The sequence below is a fragment of the Stigmatopora argus genome, chromosome 16, assembly GCF_051989625.1.
Source record: "Stigmatopora argus isolate UIUO_Sarg chromosome 16, RoL_Sarg_1.0, whole genome shotgun sequence".
In the NCBI taxonomy this organism is placed as follows: domain Eukaryota; kingdom Metazoa; phylum Chordata; class Actinopteri; order Syngnathiformes; family Syngnathidae; genus Stigmatopora; species Stigmatopora argus.
The window spans coordinates 3,084,481-3,109,160 of NC_135402.1; the positions used below are offsets into that span (position 1 = coordinate 3,084,481).

General features: G+C 43.4%; 2 protein-coding genes across 4 annotated transcripts; both read right to left on the minus strand.

Moving 5' to 3' along the window:
* Window positions 1–87: 87 nt before the first annotated feature.
* Window positions 88–19,356, minus strand: LOC144091058 (electrogenic sodium bicarbonate cotransporter 1-like). Of its 3 annotated transcripts, none has more exons than XM_077623077.1 (26): window positions 18,734–19,356; window positions 16,669–16,742; window positions 16,307–16,483; window positions 13,762–13,894; window positions 12,740–12,900; window positions 12,477–12,656; window positions 11,224–11,300; window positions 10,659–10,816; window positions 10,254–10,341; window positions 9,563–9,717; window positions 9,359–9,475; window positions 9,116–9,290; window positions 7,379–7,512; window positions 6,707–6,969; window positions 6,012–6,064; window positions 5,743–5,928; window positions 5,098–5,211; window positions 4,851–5,012; window positions 4,611–4,789; window positions 4,432–4,504; window positions 3,626–3,694; window positions 3,355–3,528; window positions 2,731–2,895; window positions 2,514–2,607; window positions 1,401–1,474; window positions 88–1,330 (listed from the first exon to the last, which is right to left on the minus strand). In XM_077623077.1, the coding sequence occupies exons 1-25, from the start codon at window positions 18,748–18,750 to the stop codon at window positions 1,431–1,433; spliced, it is 3,222 nt and encodes a 1,073-aa protein (XP_077479203.1). In that variant the 5' UTR covers window positions 18,751–19,356; the 3' UTR covers window positions 88–1,330; window positions 1,401–1,430. The 3 variants fall into 3 exon arrangements, with proteins under 3 accessions (XP_077479203.1, XP_077479200.1, XP_077479201.1); XM_077623074.1 differs by lacking the exon at window positions 2,514–2,607 and adding an exon at window positions 12,233–12,331 and having other exon boundaries at window positions 6,012–6,079; XM_077623075.1 differs by lacking the exon at window positions 2,514–2,607 and having other exon boundaries at window positions 6,012–6,079.
* A 157-nt stretch (window positions 19,357–19,513) lies between these two features.
* Window positions 19,514–23,509, minus strand: dck (deoxycytidine kinase). The gene is made up of 7 exons (XM_077623086.1): window positions 22,892–23,509; window positions 22,502–22,617; window positions 21,194–21,387; window positions 20,973–21,120; window positions 20,758–20,873; window positions 19,892–19,991; window positions 19,514–19,682 (listed from the first exon to the last, which is right to left on the minus strand). The coding sequence occupies exons 1-7, from the start codon at window positions 23,187–23,189 to the stop codon at window positions 19,656–19,658; spliced, it is 999 nt and encodes a 332-aa protein (XP_077479212.1). The 5' UTR covers window positions 23,190–23,509; the 3' UTR covers window positions 19,514–19,655.
* Between the last annotated feature and the right edge of the window lie 1,171 nt (window positions 23,510–24,680).

Here is a 24,680-nt window from a genome sequence, read left to right on the forward strand (position 1 = left end):
CTTTTACCTCAGGGGTGTCCAATCCATTTGGACTTGTCGTATTTAGAAACTCAACTCAAAATTGAGGAAAAGACAGAAACATTAGGCCCTTATTTACAAATAATTTAGTTTTTAATTTGCTCATTCAAAAACACACCACCATAAAAAAGGTTTCTTCTGTTTGGATTATTCCGATAATATTCAACCCATAAGGTGCATGTATAAAATTGTCTAAACTTGTGAAAAATAATAAAATACACTCGCACAAAAGACATTATGTAAAAAGATGTTGATGCGGACATTAAAACACGTGAAATAATATGTTGATTTTTGATTTGCGCTAAAAACATCTAAACAACAATCGTCGTGCGCATCAAATTTGTTGCATAGATTGTCACCGCCATGTTGGTTTCGGATTTACAAAGAATAAAAGATGAATTCAAAGGATCACATTTCAAAGAGAAAACAAAATGAAGTAAAAAAATAACTTCGGAAGAAAAAAAAATGATTTTGAGATGGATGCCGTGTCGGTGTTTTGATCACAAACATAATTGCACATGATGACAAATGTCTGGCACCTACAGAGTAATTAGAGGTAGAACTACGTTATTAATAAGACAAAAATAAATCATACGTCGGAGAGAGAAAATGTATTTAAGTGGAGAAATAAATACGAGGGAGGAAGATTTGATTGAACTGTGAAAATATTATTGGAGGATAAAAAAGGGTGTTAAATTGGTTTTGCAGGTTAAATGATATGATAATTAAATTATAGATTAAAAATAGTCAGGTAGATGTTAGATGAAATGCACTCATGATTCAAAATCTTGTCATTATAATTATATATATATTTATATATATATGTATATTTTTTTTTCAAAAACTAGCCAGTAAAAAAGTCATATTTTTGTTCTATTTTTTAGTTGCCATTGACAGCGATAGAGGTCAGTCATCTATTGGATGTCCATCGCAGTCTATGCAACTAAAACATGATTTTTAATTTCATCTTTAATGCTATAAAAATATATCAATTGATTAGAAAATTAAGAAGGAAAAATTCAGGCTCATGATGACTATGAATAAATGATCATTTTTGTCAAATTGTATGCTATTAGGAATATTAAAACTGAAGAAAATTGCACAAGGCTTTGTCATAAGAATACAAAATAAATCCAGCCATTTCTGATTGTAAAGGAATATTTCAAACCAGTTCTAAGGAGAGTAAAAATTTAAAAAATAAAATAAAAAATCTTTTCACAGGTCCGTTTCAGAGGATTTTCTCCACAAAACATGGTGCTCCTCCACGTTGCCGTCCGTCGGCGACGCTTTGGAGTAGGCGCCTCTCTCCAGACTGGTGAAGAAAAAAACAAAATTTAAAAAATGTTTACATTTCAGGGCGAACGGGGCGGGAACTCACGTACTCGGCCACCGTGGACGACTGCAGGCGGTGTTCAGCACGGCGAATGGGGATTAAGGAAAGTCTGCGATGCATCTCCTACAAAGGCGCAAGAAAATAATGCAACTCAATACCATAGTTTATATATAGATAGATATATATATATATATACAGTGGTACCTCGACCTACGATCAGCTTCTACCTACGACATGCTCGAGGTACGGTGAAAAATTTGATCGAATAATTCGCCCGAGATACAATCAAAATTTCAAGTTGCGACCAAGCCAGGTGGCCATGACATGAAAGGCTGTTTATCATTGTAGCGCACTGTCTTTTTTTGCCGCATCTCTTTCGTGTATAACAGATATCTACGAGCACCGAACGATTTATTCAGACGAGTTTCCGCTACACATGGACCAGAAAACGCACAACGCGCATGCGCGGGAAAAAAAGAGGGCTTTCTGGGTAATGAAGTATACTCGTGCACACAACACCGATAGCCAATGGCACCCTTTCTCAGAATAAAACTTCATTACCCACAATCAATACGTGGGTAGGGTAGTTATTCCTTCCTTAGCCTGTTAGCTTTGCCTCGTTGGCAAGTGGTGGTGCGTTATCCTATTGTGAGGACATTTGTGTGTATGTCGCTGTCTCTACCCTCCGCAAAATGCGTCTAATTTTACTTCTATTAAACACATTTTATTACTATTAAACCACTAGTTATGTGTTACTTTGTTAATAGATGGCAAATTAGAAGAAATAAAACATTTTTTTCCAATTCAATATCCTGTTTTTGGTGTTTTTACAGAGGGTTGGAACCAATTAATTTGTTTTTAGTTCATTTCAATGGGAAACGTCCGCTCGAGTTACGAAAAGCTCGACATACGATCTCAGTCCCAGAACAGATTAAGATTGTATGTCGAGGTACCACTGTACATGTACATGTATTTTCGGCATTATAGGGCACAACTAAATGACTCAAAAGCCGGCAGTGCTCCTTAAATATGTATCAATATTGGTTAATCATTGCTAAAACTGGAGGTTCTACACGAGAAGGGTTGAAAATTCTACTTTTGGTGGGAGAACGAGTTTGAAAACGGAGCATGAAGCAGCAAGAAGCAAGAGGCGAGTACTCACTGGCCAAAGACTTCTGCCCTAACATGGGCTCCTGCTCCATCATATCCATGGAGATTTTTATACTGGGAATATTGTCATGGTAGGGATAGTCGGACTGCCGGAGAAGGAAGAGGAGGAGGAGGAGGAGGAGTACGAGGAGGACAAGGGAGGGAGAACATTAACCACGCCACAGACTAGAGAGGTCGGACTGGGCGAAGAAAAAAAAAGTGCCACGTACAAAGTCGTTTTCCGAGTCGATACTGCCTTTCTTCTTGTGCTTCTTCTTCTTTTCGTCCTCCTTCTTCTTTTTGTCCTTCTCGGGGATGACGTCGTCCAGGTAGCTCAGGTCGTGCTGGGAGAACAGGTAGTCCATGGCCTTGCGCACGGCCACCAGGGCTAAGATCTGAAGGAGGGAGGGGGACATGAGCCAAACAACCGGCGACCAAACGTCCGGCGACCAAAAGTCCGGCGACCAAAAGTCCGGCGACCAAAAGTCCGGCGACCAAAAGTCCGGCGACCAAAACAACCCGCTCTACGCATGAATAAAAGCCAACAATGGCCCTGAGCAGTTTCACTGAGCGGACGTGTGAGTGTAGAAGAGTTTGTATGTACATCCGTTGTCCCCTTAGGAAGGTACGTCAGTCAGGGTCTTAACAAGTTCTCCAACAAAACACAATAAAAGTCCGGGAAATTTGGAGCTTTTCTTTAGCCTAATAATTAATAGGGCATTAAGTATGACTAAATAATAATTCGCAGTTTGTATTTAGGGAATTTGAGCAACAATTTTAAATGGTAATTATAAATAACCTTCCGGGCGACCAAACGGCCGAGTACCGTCACGTTCACCCAGACAAGGACCCACCATGACGGGGAAGATGATGGCGGCCACGGTGGACTTGAGCACCCAGAGGAGGGCCAGGCACACGGCTTGGATGAAGGTGAAGAGGTGGATACGCCGCTGAGGCACGTGGCGAAGGTAGATGAGGTCCGGCTGGTGCTTGGCCGGCATCAGCAGCAGCTGCAGACGATCCATGAACTGACCACAAACGTGTCGTTAATGAGCTTTTAATAAATACACCCATAAAAAATACACAACCGCTAATGTTAGTTAATTAGTACTGCTTCCGACTCACCTGGACGCCATTGAGGGAGGCCACGCCCATGTAAAGGAAGACGCCGTACAGCACGGGCATGGGAATGAACTGCGAAAAACATACAAATCCAATTTCATGCTCAAGATTATCAAAACAGATGGCTTCATTTTAAAAAAAGCTTTTTTTAGCAACACGGCTCCATTTAAAAATAGTCGTCAAGCAGCTTTTCTCCGAACGTTCTGGAATTACACCCTGGGGCTTAGGAAACTCTTGAAAAGGCGGGTATTCTTGGATCCGTTTTATTGGTTGACATTTAATCCGAGCCTTTCAGGCACAGTGGTAGATTCAGCTAACGTGTTGTGGTAATTAAAATCATGCTCACTCATGCCTAAGGGCAATTTTGAGTGTCCAATCAGCCTACCAAACATGTCTTTGGAATGTGGGAGGACACCGGAGTACTCGGAGAAAACCCACGCAGGCATGGGGAGAACATGCAAACACTACACAGGTGGACTGACCTGGATTTGAACCCAAGTCTCCCACTGTGAGGCCGACGCGCTATGGGAAGTATTTATCCATTATATTTGGATTATTCATTTACTAATTGTCACCCGAATTAAATAGAGGGCCGATGAAATAAAAAAAACAACTAGAATGGTTGAGTAATAACAATAAGTTTCCCCATAAATGCGCATGCGCCAGTGTTACGTTTCGCCACACTGTCCGCTAGAGGGCAAAATAGCACAACCTTGAAATTCTCATAATGACTATGGATTGGAAATGATGACGGATTCGTCCCGAGTTGAACATTTCGAATGGAATCATGGACAACTTCCTGAGCCTACCTTGAGGACGGGAGCCATTAAGACGGAAAGTCCAGTCAGGATGAAAACGATGATGCCGGTGACCCTCTGCTCCCTGAACAAAAACCAGACAAGCAATGAATGTTTGCTCCCTGAACAAAAACAACAACAGACGAGCCCACGAATGGCATGCAAGGACCACCCTCGCAAGGACACCCCACCTGACGCCGAGGAACTTGGGCATCTCCCCGGGCGCCGACGTCTCAGTCTCCATCTTGAGCGAGTCGATGTGCGCGATGGAGATGACGGTGGCGGCCACGTACCAGGGGAGGCCCATGAAGGAGCAGACTATCATCAGCACCGCCACCCAGAACAGGTCCAAGTGGTAGCCCGCCCCTTTCTGAAAGAGCAGAAGCGCTCGGACCCAGACCGGAGGGGAGGCGACAGTTGGACGCTCTCGCCTTGAGCTTGTGCTCCTTCCTGTTGACGATGACGGCTGTGATCTGCTGGTCCATGAAGATCAGGATGGTGACCAGCAGGGCAGGGAGCGCGGAGGCCAGGTACACCCACCAGGGGTTTCCCCCCAACGGGGGGATGAACCAACCTCGTTCTGGACTAGTGGGCTACGGGGAGAGAAAAAAAAACAATCCACGGTGAGAGCAAACGACGGGACCAAACTTTGACCCCGGGGTGTCCAAATTATCCTACCTTGAATTCGCTTGGCACTATGAGCTTGGGAGTGGCCACGCCCACCAAAGCATCCACGCCGCAGAAGAGAAGGATGGCCAGGATGATGGCAAAGTCGCTGATCAACTTCCTCACCTGGAAAATGGACCGAGAACATTTGAATCGAGTCCACCTAGACCAGGCGTGTCACACTCGGGTTGGTTCGCGGGCCGCATTAACGTCAACTCGATTTCATGTGGGCCGGACCATTTTAGATATAATATTTAGATTTTTTTTAATAAATGGATTAAAAGCCCTGAATATTCAGTTTTTTATGGATCTAAAACAATGTTTATTTTAGCTTTATAGATTTTTAGATTTTACAAAATGATTTTTTAACTAAAAACACAGAAAAAATGGATTAAAAAATTACAATTATTGATTCAAAAGGGGGAAAATCTGGAAATGTAATATACATCTATACTCTTCATTTCATTTTGATCCTAAAACAGAAAGTCGGCACTCATGATTTACTTTCCCGGGCCACACAAAATGATGCGGCGGGCCAGATTTGGCCCCCGGGCCGCCACTTTGACACACGTGACCTAGACCTTTCATCTGCTCCCCCTTCATTTTTTGGGGGGGCAACGGAAAGGCAAAAAAAAAAGTCTGCAGTACAACACTCACTTTGGTGGGAAAGAAGCGACTGGTCTTGAACTTCTTGAGCGCCATGGAGCAAGTGTAGGTCCCAAAGAACAAGATGAAGGACATGAGGGTAATGTCAGGCACGTAGCGGCAGGCGTCGCCAACCAGGTGCCCGCCGTACGTGACGCACTGGCTACGGCTCAGGGACGCCCAAGTGGCGTTCTCCGACTGTCGGGGGGAAGAAAAAAAAACGGAAGCTAAAAACGGGGAGCGTCGAAAGTCTCGCAGACGTCAAAGGTCGCGTGGCGTACCAGGTCGGAACGGTTCGTCCAGGCGGCGACGTCGTGGAGGTCGCTGTTGTTGCCTTGGAGGGAGGAAACAAAACAAAAGCAAGCATAAAAATCAGGTCGACAACGATAAGACAAGAAGCTGGCATATCGGCAAGCTAACGCCGGCTCTATCGCTTCTTATCTTCTCTCCAAGTCGTACAAAGAGCGAGCGGGATGCCGGCTCCGGCTGATAACATTGAAAGGGGTTGGCGCTCCCGTTGCGAGTGCGCGGGTGGCAAGCGTCGGGGGTTTGTGAGTCAATAATTTGTTGTGGATTGAAAAAACGTGCTCTGTCTGCCGATTAAATGATACAATCGTTTTGGGAATGACGACTTGGAGTGAAGCGTTTGTTAGGCATTGCTATGATTTAGAGGTGAATAGAAAGAAATAGGAAATAAGATCGCAGTTTTCCACACAATTTCCTACATTGATATCAAAAAGTCAGGTTTTGAGCCTTGAGCAAAAGTATGCTTCATCTAGTGTTGAAAGTGAGAACTGCAGGCTGGATTTAAGCTTCTTGTGCAGGCCAGATTCAATCATATAGATATATCACTGTGAGTGAAATGGAATCAGAATGTCATGGTTATGTGCCATCTTCAATAGATTGAATTCAATTGCAGTTCAAGTAAATTGCATCGAACCACATCATCACCTTTGCGGGTGCGAATGACACTCACCGGGCTCGCAGCTGCAGTCGTACTGCGTGGCCAGGTCGTAGTTGTAGTCCGCGTTGATGGGGTTGTGGTGCGCCAGCTTGCTCATCTTCTTGAAGGCGTCGTAGATGAAGATGAAGCTGATGAGGGCCGAGAAGCCTTCCTCGGTGAAGCGCGTGAAGTACTGCACCAGGAAGCTGGCATCGGTGGCCACCAGCATCAGGCAGAACACCCCCGACCACAAGCCGATCCACAGACGGAACTCCAGGTAGTCCAAGCTGTTGTCCCTACCCGTCGCGCAGAGAAATTACGTCAACGGATCCATTCGGAAGTGGTTGGGAAAGATTTGAAAGGTCTTTTTTTTAAATGGATGGATTTATTTTCTGTTTTAACTCGTTGGCAATAGGAAACCATTTTTTCAAGGGTCATTATTATTCCAGTTTTTTTATCTATTTAAATGAGTGCCATTTTTTTTTTCATCCACAATGCCAAATTTCCCAGGCTTCAATTATTCATCATGGAAGAAGACAGACGGGCAAACGGAACATGTAACATTAGAAGGGCGGCACGTATTAATCGAGGCTGTGTTGCTATGGAAACAATCGTCGACTTTATATGCTATGAGTGCAGCAGAGTGCCATTTTAATGCAGCCACAAAGTGTCATTGTACGAAGAAAGTAAAATGTGAAAACTGACTTGCTGAAGTTGAAGAGGAGCCTCTCGAAAACCAGAACGGGGCCGGTGCTGCTGAGGATGGTGAGCGGCTGACCTGCCAGCAGGCAGAACACCGAGCCCGTCAGAGCCGTGCCCAAGAAACTCTCCAACACACCCTGATAACCACAACCAAAAAAAAAGAGATAAACATATCATTATAGTTAATTGCAAATTCAAAGAAATAGCCCTTTTATATTTCCCCTTGCTAATGGCAGGATGAGGGGGAAAAAAATCAAAATAAATCAACTTTAGTGTATTATTGGGGACTCCAACCAGTGTATTTATTTGTATTAATTTAAATTTTATTTTGTTAATACTTAAATAATGTTAATAAATAAAAATATACATGCAAAAATAATGTTTTATTTAAAATATATATAATTGCAAAAAATGTTAATATTGTGGCCTACATGACTCAAAGTGTTATAGAAAGACGAAACAAAATAATTCTATATTTTTTGTGGGGTTAAAAATAAACCCTTACATTGTAAAAAATATACATTTGAATTTTTGTTTATTTTTTATAAATTGCAGTGTTAAAAAGAAAAAGGAAAATCTTCACAAATGGGGCTGGTAAAAAAAAAACTGTAAACTTTGCTAGCTCAACAAAAAGTTGCATATTCCCACACAGTTGAGGCTGCAAAGCCGGCCAATCAGGACAGGCTTGTTTGTGTTAAACTTGTGTCCGCTCTCCCTACACACTAATGTGTATCAATGTTTCCCGAGAAGGAGCCAAAAGCAGACCTTTTTTTTTTGCCTGAGTGAAGATAAAGAAAAAGAACAAGTCGGCTCGAGGATTCCCTCCGCTCACTTAAAATGCGCTGGTGCGTGTAGAGGTCAACGAAAACGCGCGGCCGTGACGGGTAATCTGGATCTGCGGTTATTTACGGGCAGCTCAAATCCCCCCAACGTGCATCTCGTCAGAAGCCGCTAGGATGCCACGCATGACTCTGCGTTTCTCGCAGGCTTCGTTTGACGTTAGTCAAGTAGAAATTCTAATAAAATCTAGCATTTTGCAATTTTCAAATGACTATTTCCATTGAATTCCTTTCAAAACGCAGGTGTCAAACTGAAAATATTTCCAAGACCACTATGACACGCCTACTTTAGAAACTAACCTACAAGTCTCATTCAATACTGAATGAAGTGATGCAGTTACAGTTAATGTCCACCGGAAGAGACTTTGTGCGGCAAAGTTGATCTTTGTGCCGCTTTCGCGCAGATAGCAAGAAAAAAAATCCACCCCCCAAGGTCAACAAGACGGTGCCAAGGCTCTCGTGTGTACTTCTTTGTGTATTGTTGTGCATTTTTCTGGGTGTCGGTGTACTTTTTGCATGCCTCTATCTGTGTGAGTCACTGTTTTATTGGTCTGCTGGTGTGTGTGTGTGGGGGGGGGGGGTTATTTCAGTTTAGTAGTTCAATTCTTTTTATTATTGTTTGTCTCTGTCTGTGGAGTCATTTTTGTTGTTTTTACTGTGCCTGTTTATTTTTCTGTCCGTTAAGGTTTGTGTTTGTTTTGGGTACTAACTGTGCTTATCCTGGACATTTTAAGCCCCACCCTTCAAATACTGCACATAGATAATACTAATACATGCCGTTTCTGAGCATGTTTCCTTGTTGTGAGAGCAAATCTAATAAATTAATAACCATTAAAATACCTCAAAAGTCTGCAGTACCCACTAAATAATGTCAGAATTTTTGTTGACCACGATATGTTACCTGCATGTTGTTAGTGGCGTCCCCCAGCAGCCCCCCAAAGGTGATGGCATTTGTGACGGTGCCCAGGTAGATGAACAAGATGGTGGACAAGGACTGGATGTGCAAAGCGTCATAGAAATCGCTGGCGTAGAAGGGCAGCTTCCGTTTGACATCCAGCACCAAGCCGCCGCAGAACCTGGCCAAAGGCTTTGGTCAACAACCCATTGCGCGACTTTTCTGAGCTAGAAAATATTGATTCTTTACTTTCTGGTGCACTGGAGCTCCTCGCCGACCTGGTGACCTCCTCCCCCGCCTTGACCCGCGTCGTGGGGGGCATCGCCGTTCATGGGCGGGGGCTCCAAGCCGGCATAATGGTTCTTTCTGCAGAGCAGATATAATTTGGTTTAAAACAAAAGAGGAATAGCACGATAAGTGAAATGTCATTGCGAATTGTGAACCAGCGGCGACCTTTTGTCGGAGGATGGCAGCGACTTGGGCGGTTCTATCCTGATGTCGGGGTCCCATTCGCCAGGGGGTAGCACGATGACTTCATCCAGGAACTCCTCGATGCCGGCCAGGAGGTCCTGTCGGTCCTTGGCCTTGTAGGCGATGTCGTGGAACACCTGGCAAACAAAGACAAACAAATGTACAAAGTCCCATTACGTGGAGAAACCAAGCTGTTAACTTGTCACTCAGTGTGGCACAGTAGTACAGTGTGTGCATGAGGGAGGGTTGTGGTCCAGCGAGCGCATGTAATCGAGCCCTGACGTGTCTCTGGGGTAAAGTTTAACTTGAGGAAATCCTGGAAAAGCATTTCCTGCGCTGCCATGTTGACACAGGTTGCATTCTGGGAAGAGCAAAAGTCCTACGTACTGTAGACGAGAACGTAAGAACTGAAAGGGTGCAAAATCAAGTAAACTTTTTACGCTTATTCCCAATGACATTTTTAGGGGCATTAATGGTTGTAGCATTGCTTTTTGTTTTCACTTTTTATATTTTTTTAAAAATATATAAAAACTTCATTCTAGTATTCCAAAACACTACAATTTATGCTTTTAAAACAGAACCCCAAGGAATCATAAAACAACTTTTAAAAAAATCGCAATAATCGGGGGGATTACTGTATAATTAATATGATCAATTAGCAACATGTACTAACCTCGTCCGACATCAGGGTCGCGATGGCTCTTCCAATCTCATGATAAGACTTGGCTTTCCCTCTGGGACCCAGGAGCACAAAGAGGAACCTACCAAAGAACATTGCCATTAGCAATTAGCGTTAGCATTTTGGCACCTCAACCCCTGGCAAAAACTATAATATCATCAGCTTTGGTGAAAGACCAATCTGTTGGTTATTATACAGAAAGGAAGAAAAATACACATAACAAAAAACTAGTCATCTGAGTCCTTTTCATTTTGCGTTTGTTAAAACCAGAAAGTTGAAACGAGCATTTTTTCAAATCCCATCATAGCTCTGTGTTTTCACTTTTAGAACCATGGCACAAAAAGAACATCCACATCATTTTAGCCAAGGATTGTATTCGGGTGTTAATTTTTTTTGTACCTGGTAGGAACAGGGACCTCTGTGAGGGCTCCTAGCATGACGGCGTGCTGCAGGCGGACAAACGCCACAAACGGGGTCTCCAGGAAGTCCACCTCTCCCACCAGCACGTTGGACGCCTCGGCATCGCGAGGAAGCTTCTTCATGAACTTGTTTTTCAGCTGAGCAGACCAGTGCGTGAAAAAAAATTGGATCGAGTTGAGTCGGAAGAAGGTGTATTACGTTAAAAGCACACTTTGGGGGAATTGCGCTCACTAAAAAGCCACTCGAGAAATGTGATGACAACACTTTTATCGCCATCCAAAGTAAAGATAAGCGCGTGGGCAAAGTAGCCCGGCCTTGACACGATGAATTTGCTGCTCGTTTTCTGTAAATGGAAATTCTGGGGGACAGAATCTGTTTATTTTTGGGTCGAGCAGACCTGGCTGGCCTGAAGATTTATTTTCAAAAATGTACAAGAGGCTTTCACGACAGCTTGTTGGTCTTGGAACCAGTCGCAAACTTTTAAGATGACATTGAAACAAAAAAAAGACGCTTTTGGAAAACACAAGTCCATGTGACATTGTACCTGATCCTTCTCTGGTTTGTCTGAGAAGTCACTCAGGCTGTTGGAGGTAAGGGTGCGATGCGTTGTGGTGGGACTGCCTGCAGAAAGGCCAGGAAAATGGCTGTTATGATACCGAAGGCAAACCAAAAACGTAAGATGTCATTAAGAGAAACGAAATACAAGGAAAGAATGGAGAATATAGCGGTAGCAAAGTGGATGAGCCAGACAGAAACCTGGGCTAAATACAGCGAGGATTAAAGCCTCCTGGGACGGACGCCAGGCACTCACTCATTCATGGCGTGGTTATTCATCGTACAAGTCCAAGATTCTAAGTAATGCATTCAACGAGCCTCGGAATGTTGTGAAATTTCTGCAAACGATCGGGATAAGACGAGGTGCTCGACAGGTGCGTCAATTCTGGACGAGCGGACAAAGATCGCCAAAATCTTGTCTTCCCAGAAGACTAGAGCCAGTCAAAGCTGGATAAAAAAATCTCATGACTCCCTAATCCCTCCAAAATGTGGATGTCATGGAGAAAGGTGTCAGCTTTAGGGGAGAGTAAGTGAACAAAGACTTTGTTCGTAATAAGGTTCTGTCTTCTACAAAGAGTTATCATGAGGATCAAAAGGTCTGTGGTTTGTCAGTACTATTTGGGGTTAGGAGTTGGTTGTAGAGTGAAGAGTTTTATACTAAACGGGCCTCTCAGGGACTATAAACCATATTAAGATGGAGTACCAAACAATGGTAACAGATGCGTCACTATGTTTGGCTCAACGGCATGATACAGGGAGATCGAATAATGACAATTAAATAAGGTTTATGAATTTGGGGGTCATATCAAGGGAATGGTTCGAGAGTTGGGCGTTGGGCAACAGGATTGACCTGGTTAATGGCTCGGGTTATCTTTGTCTAATGAACTTGAGCGGCCATTACGAGGCTGCTAGATGCACACAAAGCGATGAAGTTGCGCATTGATTGACTAAAAACCTAAAAACGGGATGCAGTGCTATAACTCCACCACCTCACTTACTCAAGAGGTATCCCATGCTGGTGCTCCTTAGCACCTCACAGGGGTCTTCTGGCTCGTGAGGGGATAAACAAGGCACCGGGGGTTCAGTCAGGTTGCGTGCTTTAACAGAGCGCAGGAAGCCAGAGAGAAGCCAGAGAATCCAAAGAGAAGGGAAAAGTAGTTCAAATAGAACGGAAAGTACAAGTAGAGAATGGAAAGTTTAGATTGATAAGGCGTGCCAAAAAGCATCTCGCTTGAGTCGTACCATTTTCCTGGCTGGAAAACAGCCGGCTGGCGCTGGAGACGCTCTTGCCGATGTCGGCGAGCGAGCGCAAGTTGGACTTCTTGGTCTGGTGGCGATGCTTGCGCAGCAGCGTGTACATGACCTTCTCTTTCAGGTCTGCCTTCAACTGCCCGCTTTCGATCTGGCTGTCGGTCACCATTTCTGCGGGAAGACAAACCAAAGCGAGGCGGTTTAAACGAGCTCGGCTCGCGCCGACGGGGACCGCTCGGTGTCACGCGGATTACCGACGACTTGCGGCAGCGTGGAAGCCTCCAGATCCAACATGATGGTGCCCTTCTCGATGCACGTCTTCAGCTCCATCAAGCTGTGTAGCGACAGCGTGGCGACGTGGGGTTTGCTCCAGCGCTCACCGCCCTTTTCCACCTTCTCCTCAAATTTGATCCACCTGTGGGGGTGTACATGGTGATGTTAGCATAGCACTTGTCGTCCTTGATATAAATGACAGCGTAGTTTAAAAAAAAACGTAATTGTTGGGAAAAAAATAATTAAACGTGAAAGACGCCTTCATGTTTTTGCTCACACGGACAACAAAGATTGTCTATGATAGTCCTGCCTCAGATATCAACGCCACAATAGCGCCATTCTCCCCAGACTCCGAGTGGGATGGGATTTCCCAGAGGGCGTCGGATTTCGCTGGCCACCGCGTGCCGTCTTATGAGGAACGTGGGTTGTGGCGTGAAACTTTTGCTCTATCTTGCTTGATTCTTGACAATGTATTTTTCCAGTGGGAATTCGAGGGTTTTTCCATTTTTTCCCTTGACCTAATATGGCCATGTAATAGGTTATAGTAGCATAAAAACCGCTCATTTGGAGTTGAGGAAAAAAAACAGCACTGTTTAGAAAATAAATCAGAAATGATAAGCAGCTACTTGAGTAGTTTTCACAGTAGATACTTTATGACTAGTACTTGATTGAGGTTTTTGGGTAACTACATTTCCTTTGACTTGGTCAAGTCATGGTGATTTAAAGTAACAATGTTCTTAGTCAAATGAATGAGCAGGTCCACTTTTAACAGCTTTTTTTTACAGTGTGAGGACTTTCAGCACTGCTGGGAGTTTCTGTCCCTTCCTGCTCCCACGGAGCAGGTTCCATTGGGATTGATCTGATAAGAACAGAGCGGTAGTCCACCCTCCTGCAATTATAATTTATTAAGGCTGGCGAAACCGCCCCGGCGGCGGCGCTTTATGCCAAAACGCGAACCGAAACCTCACGCTTCAGCGGCGAGGGCATCCGGGATACGCGATACCTGGCCGTCTCCTTCCACTCCATCTCCTGCCCGTCCACCGCCAGCAGCTCGTCCAGCTCGGTGAAGAGCTGAGGGGGAGGGGGTCCGTCGTCCTCCTCGCCCAGGATGAAGCGGATCCTCTCCGCCGGGGAAACTGGAGACAAGGGGAAAACACATTGAGATTTTCTATCTACGGCGCCATCATGAGATGGAGCGTCGGGGGAATGTGCAGGGGTTCCGCACGAGATTTCCAAGCAGCTGTACAGTTACACAGTCACTGTGATTCATATTTATGGTCATGAGATTTTTTGTCAGGGGTGTCTTGAGAAGGACAAGTAACCGATAAGGTAGGACCTGGGGGTAAAGACAGACAACACTATGCAGGATTTGGTCGATCATTTTTTTCCCCCGTTCCAATAGCCCAGGGGTCGGGAACCTTTTTGACAGAGCGAGCCATAAACAATTCATATTTTCTAAAGTTATTTCTTGAGAGCCATTCTCAGAATTGAAAAGTAAAAACACATGAAAGTGTGATTTTTTTTTTGTAATTTTACCACTTTTAAAGTACCAAAAGTCAATGAATTATTTTGACAACATTGTTATGCTGTTTCTAATAAACCAGTATCAATGATACTATGCATCCAAAAGAGAAAAAACTAAATTATGATTAAAGTGGTGGTAGAGGTAGTGTCAACGCCACAGTGATTCTCTTATTAGTATGTTCGGGACTCAGCTCTCTCACCACTGATTTCCATATTTTACCTCACAGGTTAATGGAAAGCCATATGCACCCATGGAAAGAGCCACATATGGCTCCCGAGCCATAGGTTCCCTACCCCTGCAATAGCCCATCACATTCTGCCATATTTCCTGGTTTCATTTCCTCCGGATTGAATCCAAATATACTGTCATTCGGGTTTGCTTGAGAAGAGTAGAATTCCCAAATACGGTCATTTATTTTGACACAGTACAACGAGAAAAGAAAAAAAAGATTGCCCCCAACTTTATTTCACACGTACAGAGACTATTTTCAGCCAATCCAAACGGTTGACATGTGCTGACTATGTAAATCGTTGAGTCAGATCCCATTTAAATCATTCCAAAAGCTTTATTGACAGAGACAGTCAGTGTCAAACATAATGCTGGGGAACTTCCGATGTTTACTTTGATCTAAGAAGAAATAATGTTCTGACGCAAACGAGGGCATGTCGCCTGTCAAAGTGACGGTTGACTAACAGCCTCCGTCACGTGCCGTTTTTTTTGTCCTCGCGATTGATTAGCCGTCATCCGCAAACTTGTTCACTGACGCAGCACCACGAGTATTAGCCCGAGGAGCAAGTCTTCCTGGAAAGTTGCGCAACAGCGAAGTCGCAAGAGGCTCCAAACTGATCTTTTAATCCCAACTCAGGATACCTGGGTTTAATTTAGCAGCGTGAGACTACAAGGTAGAACTGAAGTCCCAAATAAAAAGGTACAGGGAGTCTTTTATGTGACTCGAAGTACAGTGTAGCGCTCACGATTGAGACCTGACTCGCCAAAATAGGGACTCGCTGACCGTAAAGGATATCCCAATAAATGCAATACATTTGCAGGTCACCACAAAGTTTATGGAAATTCTGACAGAAACAAGCCCTTCAAAATGTGTCCGTCTCGGTATGAGCTCCCAACGAATAACAATAAATGGTCACATGTAGGTCCCTATGAGATACAGGAACCAAAAAATAAAATCTTTGAAAGGCCCAAGATGGAAACAAGATACTATCTAAAGGTTTTAGATGAAGGTAAAACAAACATTCACCACAGAGTTTTCTTGTTGAGCATATCCCAATCTCTTGTAGCCGGTCCAACAGCCGAGACCAGAAAAAAACGAGGTCACGTCCTCAAATAAATAGGTGCAATCATTAAGGACGTGACCCCAGGAAACTAAGTGGTGCAAAAAGAGATAGCAGACATTCCGAAGTCATAATCTGAAATTACAGTGTTGTAAAAACTCCCGAATATTGACATACAATATTTTTTTTAAAACACTTCCTGTATATTTTTTTTCTAATTTCCTGCTTTAGGTGATGCTATCAAGACATGACATCAACAAGCAGATTATTTCTCATCCCCAAACCCTCACTACGTCATTTTGCATTTAAAAAGGTGCTTTAAAAAGTACACAAGAAAAAAAAAACGAGTATTTTGTCAATCTCAGATTAACACCAGTGTCATTGCACTAATCTTTACAAAGACGGACCCCATCTGGCACGCTCTGACGCACTTCTTATTGTGATATTATTGGTCAGTTTTTCCAAGGTGGAGCAGATAGAGGCAAATTGAAACATTTTTAGACGGACTTGTCTTTTGCCAATGGTTACATAAAGCCAATACGGTTCTCCCCCCCCCCCCCCCCCTCCTCGATTATTCCCTTTCCACACAGTGGACGTCAAACGCTACATCATTTTATGTCTTACAAGATTACACCGGAAGATTATCTTCCTGTCTGAGGTGTGTTAAGAGTGGATTTGCTCTGAATCGCAATCTGTAATATGGAAGGCCGGAGAGAGAATTGTAAAGGACTCACTGAGTGGTTTGAGGAGACCGCTGTTGGTGTCGTCCACATTTTCGCCATCCGACTTGTAACCCTCGGCGCCGTGCTCGGGGCGTTCTCGTCTCTCTTTGTGGCTGGACTTGCGGCGGTGGCGTCTACGCCGGTGGAAGCTTTTGGGGACGTGGACGCCGATGTATACCGTGTGGTGACCTGCCAAATCGGACGGCCAGTTAAAGAACAATAAATAAACAATGACCCGCTGCCCAGTTTTTATTGGCTCGCGGAAAATGATGAAAATGGCCCGCGCAAGAAGCTTAAAGGAGAGATTTGGACTGGTCTAGTGGATTTGAAGCTTGTTTTTTTTTTGGTTTGGTTTTTTTACGGGAAGCGCTCACCTTCCACTTCCTCTTCGTCGCACACGTGCTTGACGGAAGACGCCCCTCGGTCGAGAACGGCCTCGTCCTCCACTCTGAAAACAAAAACAATGAAATAAAACATGGTGTTGCAAAATCAAACCCGTGTGCTTTCCAGGCTAAAAAACTAATATTCTCCTAATTTTCTAAAAAACATTGTAAATGAAGTTTAAAACATTTAAAGGGTTTTAAGCAGTATACATTGTAGATCATAACAATAATGAACATTGAATCCTTAGAAAAATACAAATATTTTCACAATTTAACGTTTTTTGTTTTAATATTAAAAAATGAACTGATACAAAATACAAGTGGATATACATAAATAATATAATATTAAAGGAATGTATCAAAATAGAAAATGACAGGCAAGCAGGAACTTGATAATCAGATTTTGGTTTCACCCTCATCGCCTACAAATACTGTTAAAATAATAATATTAAAATGATGACCAAGTCCATGACTGTGATGAGCTTCACAGTCGTCAAGTGGGCCTGTTAAGACTTTTAAAGGCTTATAAACAAACTCAGGAAGGAGACACTTAGTGCCACCCATACGGCCTCCATCGGTTCTTGCGAAAACTACAGGACCATCGGGGCCCGTGTGAGGCTCAGGTTGCAGACTTTAAGGAAAGCGCAAAGTTCCGCTGTGGGACCTGCAAACATGCACACGTGGAAGAACCCGCAAACGGAAAAATACACACACAAGGAAACAGAAAGGAACGTACGCAAAGAGACTTCTCTCACAAAGCAACTCTTGCATTTGACAAGCACAACACTGATAAGATCCAACGAGAGTGCGCAAATCTCCCTTTGATCTTATCTTAATTCTGGGTGACCTCTTCTTCCTCGTCAAATCATCATCATCGTCTCATGGATGAGAGATGGCATAACACAGACAACCGGCGCAACTAGTCGCACGCATAGTAGCATTTTTTGTAGCGACCAGTGGTAACAAGTAGAAAAGTTGCTTGGATCTGAAAGAGTCAAAAGGGGAAAACAGTTTGGGTTTGGAAAATGTCTCATTGACTGTGAAAGATGTCCAATTCAAATAGTCTATGGTTTGGCAGCTGATTGGCAAAAAGCTGTCGTTCAATTATTGTTACCAAGTTGTGTTGGTTAAACTGGTAGAGCCACTGGCCATCTGTGGGAAAAAAATAAAATAAACGTAGCGTACACGTATGATTCACATCTTTGTGTTTGATTCCTCGGGAGTATGGAAGTGTCCCTTCACACCCTTGTCCAACCTTTCTCCTCCAACGTGGTGTCAGCATTTAGCGTCTTAGTGTACGTGCCTTTAATGTTGGGGCTTTTTTTCGAATTCAGGCTTAACCTCTATTTTCATTTCACTTGACACATATAGCTGATTGGATCTAAAATCAATCTAATGTAGAAGAGAGAGGAAACGTAAGTACTAATACATTTTTTTTAAATGAAGCGTAGCAAAGTACGCGAGTAGTGTGGTAATAGATTACTTTTGTAGCTGATTGGATCTAAAATCAATCTAATGTAGAATAGAGAGGAAAAGTACTAATACATTTTTTTTAAATGAAGCGCAGCAAAGTACGCGAGTAGTGTGGTAATAGATTACTTTTGGGACTACATTTTTCTTCAGAAAGTAACTACATAAATGTTATTACCCAATTCTAACTACTGATGGGTTTAACGTGTACTAGTAAAAAAATCGACATTTATCACTAGTAGTACTGTAGTAGTAGTAGTAATATTAGTGTTTTGTTTTTAATACAACACTCAGGAATCAGTTTGTCAAGAGCGACACGTGGTTGAAAGTGACAAAAGCCCCTCCCGAAACGACCCCGATTTTCTTCCGGGAAAGGGGGGACGCCCCGGACATCGTGTACGCAAACCCCAACACACACACGCGCATACGCGCGCGCGCGACTTAATGGACGCGGACAGCTCATCGCAAACCCGATTAGCGGCTCCTTTAAATCCATGTCAACAATATGAACAAGTATATCGCTTTGGAAAAACAATGCGGGGAAAAAAAGTTGTAGTTAATGAAACTTTTCTCAAGTTTGACTTACTTCTTCTCTGAACTCATGCTCGCGTCTTGCTCGGGTTTCGGTGGGGGGCGGACGACAAGCAGATGTGTAGCCGAGCGGCAGTGACTGCCTGCGGGGCGGCTGGAGGAGCGCGTCCGAGCCGGTTTGCTTGGCGGGGGTGCTGGATCGGGGTCTCACAGGTGGCGTCCGGCTGTCATCGCGCTCGGCGGAGGACAATGTGGGACGGAAAAGTTTCGTCCGCGTGTTCTAGGCGCTGCTGGTGTCTCCTTTGCGCATTCAAGTGTCATCCCTCCCTCCTGGGTGACGTCACGAGAAGTGGGCGGCGCCCAAGTCACTCCCCCACCTAGACACGCACACAAACACACCTCTGTCAACTAAACATAGGTACTCCAGATGGTGCTTTCTTTTAACAAAAAAATGGTTGCCGAGACGGCGATAGATGTCCAATTCGTTTTGACTGTGAGGAGGCGGACGAAGAGACAAAAATCAGTCCAAATAAATTGGACGTCTTGTGACGTCAATGGCATTCGAAGATGAGCATGCAGCGAGTGCTGCCAGTTTGAATGAATTGGACATCTATTGTTAGGCAATGACTTAAATACTTTAGAGAAAAAATAAACTTTAGTGTGCTAAACAAGACATAACCAGTGTGCTTTTATTTTTATACATTTTTGAAGATTTTTTTTTTTTACTTACCAGCTTAAAAAGATGAACTTCTACCTACATAAATAATATCAAAATAAATCCCACTCCTCAGCAAGAATTATTGTGAGGAGCCTCGTGTTGAAAAACAATGGAAGATTTTAGTCCACACAAGTTTATTACAGTCTGCAAGCCACACATTAAAAAAATAAATACATGAATCTCATTGTTAAAAACAAACAAACAACAAAAAAGTAACAAAAATAAAAGCTTGTTGCAACCTTGCCTTATCTGCGATCCCTCATAAAGCACTCAGGAATTCTTTCACCTGGAATACACAGATTACACTTTGGGTTCAAGCACCAAGTTGGATACTTTTTGGCAAAATTTGCACGTGTACGCATAGCGGGCGACAACAATTTTGAAGTTTCAATGCATTCTCTACGAGTGAAGCAGGAAAATGTATCAAAAGTGTGGACACTGAGCAACATGACTTGTAAATGGATGCTTTGTGAGGCCTTTCGGCGCCTTCCTCACCTTCTCCATCATGTCGCCGCACTTGTCCTGGCTACTTTTAAAGTCTTCTGTGGCGTCCAACGTCAGCACCGGCACGTCTGCCAGGTACTCAAATTCTGTACTGTGGCATCATAGAGCTTTAAGTCAACTTGAAAACATGTTCGCCAAGAGAAATATACAAACACTGATTGTATTCCTACTTACTTTCTAATATACTTTTTGTTTTATGATGTAAAATATACGGTAAACGTTAACCCTCTAGGCCAAGGGTGTCAGACTCGGGTTGGTTCGCGGGCCGCTTTAACGTCAACTTGATTTCACGTGGGCCGGACCATTTTAGATATAATATTTAGATATTTTTTTTGTAAATGGATTAAAAGAACTGGATCAAAAGCCCTGAATATTCAGTTTTTTATAGATCTAAGACAATGTTTATTTTAGCTTTTTTTTTTTAAATATATGTTTAGATTCTACAAAATGATTTTTGAACTAAAAACAGAAAAAAATGATTAAAAAATTACAATTATTGATTTAAAGGGGGAAAATCAGAAAATTTAATTTACATCTATACTCTTCATTTTAATTTGATCCTAAAACAGAAAGTCAGCACTCATGATTTACTTTCCCGGGCCACACAAAATGATGCGGTGGGCCAGGTTTGGCCCCCGGGCCACCACTTTGACACGTGCTCTAGGCCCTGAGCCTTAATGGGCTGTTTTTTCTTCTCTTTTTTTAAATGTTTGTCTCTATAGAACATGTAAAAATGTTTATGACACCCAGGGTTTATCGCTTTGTATATATTTTTTTCTCAGCACCTGATTTATATGAATTGTTATTGTTACAATATTACCATTTACAATATTAGGCCATTAGGAGGGTGTTCTCACGTCAAGGACTTGTGTTGCAACCAGCTCTCATGTTTGACATGGAGCTTCTCCAGATACTCCAAAGGGATTTCCTGCTCTTCCGCTCGGCCTCGCACGTGCAGCCTCTCCATGCACTTCTACATAAATAGAAACAAAAAATAGCTCCCCATCATAAAACTGACATGCAAAAAAAAACGTGATCGGACATCCCTAGATTCAACACGATATCTACCTACCTCCGGCGGGACCCTTAAATAGATGATCCCATCCAGCTCGATGTGGCGGCCGAACTGACCGTGCAGCCAGCTGTGCCAGTCCTGGTAGAGGGCCCACTCGGTGTCGTTCATGCACTCGTTCTCGTAGAGGTTGGCGGCGAAGATGTACCTAAGGGACGTTATTTAGAGTTCAAATTAGCCCTGCTTTTATATATCTGCGTGCGATCATTATCCCGTGGTACCGGTCGCTGTAGATGGACCGCTCGAAGAACTGAACAGGGTTCTCGGCCTCTCGCAACTTCCCGTTGGCCGAGCGTATCTGGGCGCGTACGCGACTGATGCAAGCGTAACTCTGGAAGGTGTACGCCCAACGGTCGGGCTTGTCGTACATCATTTTCAGCACGTTTCCACCGCTGTGCTGTGACGTCGTCAGCTCCTGATGGGCGGAAAAACAATGTTAATATGGCCGTACAAGTCGCACCAGTAATTAAGAAGTATTTTAATGAACATATTTAAAGAAATTGTTGATCTAGGAACCATTTTTGAGATAGTTTAATTTTTTTACATTAATTTAAAAGTAGAAAACAAGAGACAAAATAGGACTTTCTTGAATGCACAGGAGAAAATAGGAATGAATCACTCCAAAAATTAATTACCATTTCTTCCTTTGCATTTTGGCCAAAGAGGGTGATATAAATAATTTGATACACGACAGAAGTTAAGCACTTTAATTCTATGATAGAAATGGTAGTTACATTTCTTCAGCATTTAAAAAGAACTCTTTCTTGATCTTTTGCATTAGATTCGATTGAAATTTGGGTGATTTTATTTTTAGACCACGTAGCCTATGCTTAAATAAAAAAAATTACATTGTATGATTCCATGCACAAATGTGTCCTGCTGTAAGTGGGGCTCATTTCTCTGTTGGAATGTTGAATGGCGCATTTGAACGGAGTCATTAAAGAGCGAGCATTGATGTACAGTAGACATATGGACAGTCTACAGCAGCTGCATTCTAAATTCAGAGAAAGATGCTCCCACTCATGATGTATCCTTGTCCACGTCATCTAATCCCCCAAAGAATTTTTCTGTCCACGTAACTACGGAACAACTTCTTTTGAGAAAGTATATTTGGTCCAATTTTGCTAAAAGTAAGCGTAAAACGCACCATTTGTCTTTAACCGTCACAAATATTATCTAGTTTACACACAACTAATGACTAACTTGAAGCAAGATTTTCCTGTTGTACGTAAAATCATTGATGCTAAAAATAAATGTTATTTTAGTTACAATGTGGAATCGCTGTGCTTTTCCAGTAACACATTAATGACAGGCAAGTTTTTCTTTTATTTAATCAGTGAACACTGCAACGTTAGTCACCGTGCATTGCAGAGTTTATGCTTCTTACATTAGCACTTGAAACTCGGAAGGTTCTGAACTCAACATAGATGCCATGAGGGATAATAAGTGTGTAAATGAGGAATGGTGGAGTCAAATAAACGTCAATAAATCAGGAAAACAGCGAATAGGCATTTGGACACTGATTTCACCTCAAAGTCGCCGCCGTTGGTTTTCACGTTGCACCACCTGGCGATGGGTTCGGGTACTACCTCCCAGTCAGAAGACTCCTGCTCCAGCAGGCGGACGAACGTTGATTTTCCCGCCGCTGTAAAGAGCCCGACCCCGCCACCAAATTAAAAAAAAAAACTTCAAAGACATGCCGCACAATTTAACGAGGACAATGCGCCATTCATATAAATAAACACGTTAACGGTGTCTTTTTCTCTATCTTAGCATAGCCAAGAATGGCGCAGTTTATATTTACAGACACAAACAATTTGTCAATATAGCTAACTATAAGTACGTATTAAGGAGAATATCATTTATACCGCGGCCGTTTGTTAAAATGTTCACACAGCACAGAATTTAACCCTACTCACCAATGTTCCCTTCAATGGAAATTCTCTTAATTCTCGTCTCGGTGGAGTCGTTGATAGGGTCAGAGCGCGGCCTCTTCGGGGTTGAAGACATGATTTTTTTATTGTTTGGTGACCCCAAAGTCCTTCGTGGTAACCGCAAAGAGGGGAACGAAAAGACCGAGCAGCGGTCGTCTGTCAAAGCTTGGCGGGCACAATTGACATTACCACAAAGCCGGAAATGGCGGCACAACATAGACAACTTCCGGGTAGAATTTGAACATAAAGTAAAAAGAGCGGAAGTTGTTTTTAATGAGAACATTGTAGTTTATAGCAATGTAATATTTGACGACCGTTGTGCCGCAACTAGTAAATATTCACATATATAAAGTTGGAATTGTCATGAATTTACGGAAAAACGCAGCGCAACTTTTCTTAGAGCCGGAAAAGACTGATTTTCTATGCTGCTATTGTCCAACAATAGCAAAATACTGTAACAGAGACTAAATTCACTAAACGGCAACATTTCAAATCATAAAATGGTACATAATAGAAATATACACTTTCCTATGCCGAAAATTGTTGTCATTCTCAGTCAGACACGACACAAAAAGTAGCACATGTTTCTTCCAGCAACCACTGATTGTCATCACTTCCGGCGAGGGGATGGATGTTGAAAAATAAAATTTTATCAACAGCTTCTTCTCAATAATTCTATTTTTTATTTTTGAAATATCCACATACATCTGGATTATTTTGTTGCTTGTAACCCTTGATTCATTCACTGCCGTTGACAGAATGTTCAATATCACTGCCATGGACGGTGATAAACGTCCAATCCAATTTGGCTGGGTTACTTGGCATGGGGGTTCGACCAAGCAGTCTACATGTGCTTTGTGGACTTGGAATAGACCATGTCCCCCGGGGAGTCTTGTGGGGGGGTACTCTGGGAGTATGGGGTTCCAGAACCCCTGATACCCGGGGTCCGGTCTCTATATGACCGGTGTCTTGCAGCCCACGTAGTCCATGTAGCCAGCAGTTAGTCTGATCCGTCCAGTGGGGGGTAGGACTCCGCCAGGGCTGCCTTATGTCACCGATTCTGTTCATAACTTTTATGAACAGAATATCTAGGCGCAGCCGTGGCGCTGAGGGGGTCCGGTTTGGTGGGCTCAGGATCCCTGCTTTTTGCAGATGATGTGGTTTTGTTGGCGTCATCAGACCGTGATCTCCAGCTGGTGAGAATCAGCACCTCTAAATCTGAGACCATGGTCCTCAGTAGGAGAAAGGTGGCGTGCCTTCTCTGGGTCGGAGACCAGGTCCTTCCCCAGGTGGAGGAGTTGAAGTATCTTGGGGTCTTGTTAACGAATGAGGGAGGAATGGAGCGGTAGATCGACAGGCGGATCGGTGCGGCGTCTGCAGTGATGCGGACTGTGCATCGTTCTGTCGTGGTGAAGAAGGAGCTCACCCAAAAGACAAGACTCTCAATTTACCGGTTGATCTACGTTTTCCACCCTCACCTCCTCCGGATCGAGAGGAGCCAGATGAGTTGGCTCAGGGATCTGATCAGGATGCCCCCTGGACGCCTCCCTAGGGAAGAGGCTGCGGGGCTGACCTCCGACACGCCCAGGACCGCCTTGTGGTCCTCCCGGAAGAGCTGGATGAAGTGGCTGGGGAGAGGGAAGTTTGGGTTGCTGCCCAACGTGACCCGACTTCGGATAAGCGGAAAATGAGATGAAAGATGAAATTTTGGAAGCTATTATAAATGATCAAAATCCATTAAAGGTAATAAAAATGACTCAATAATACGTACACT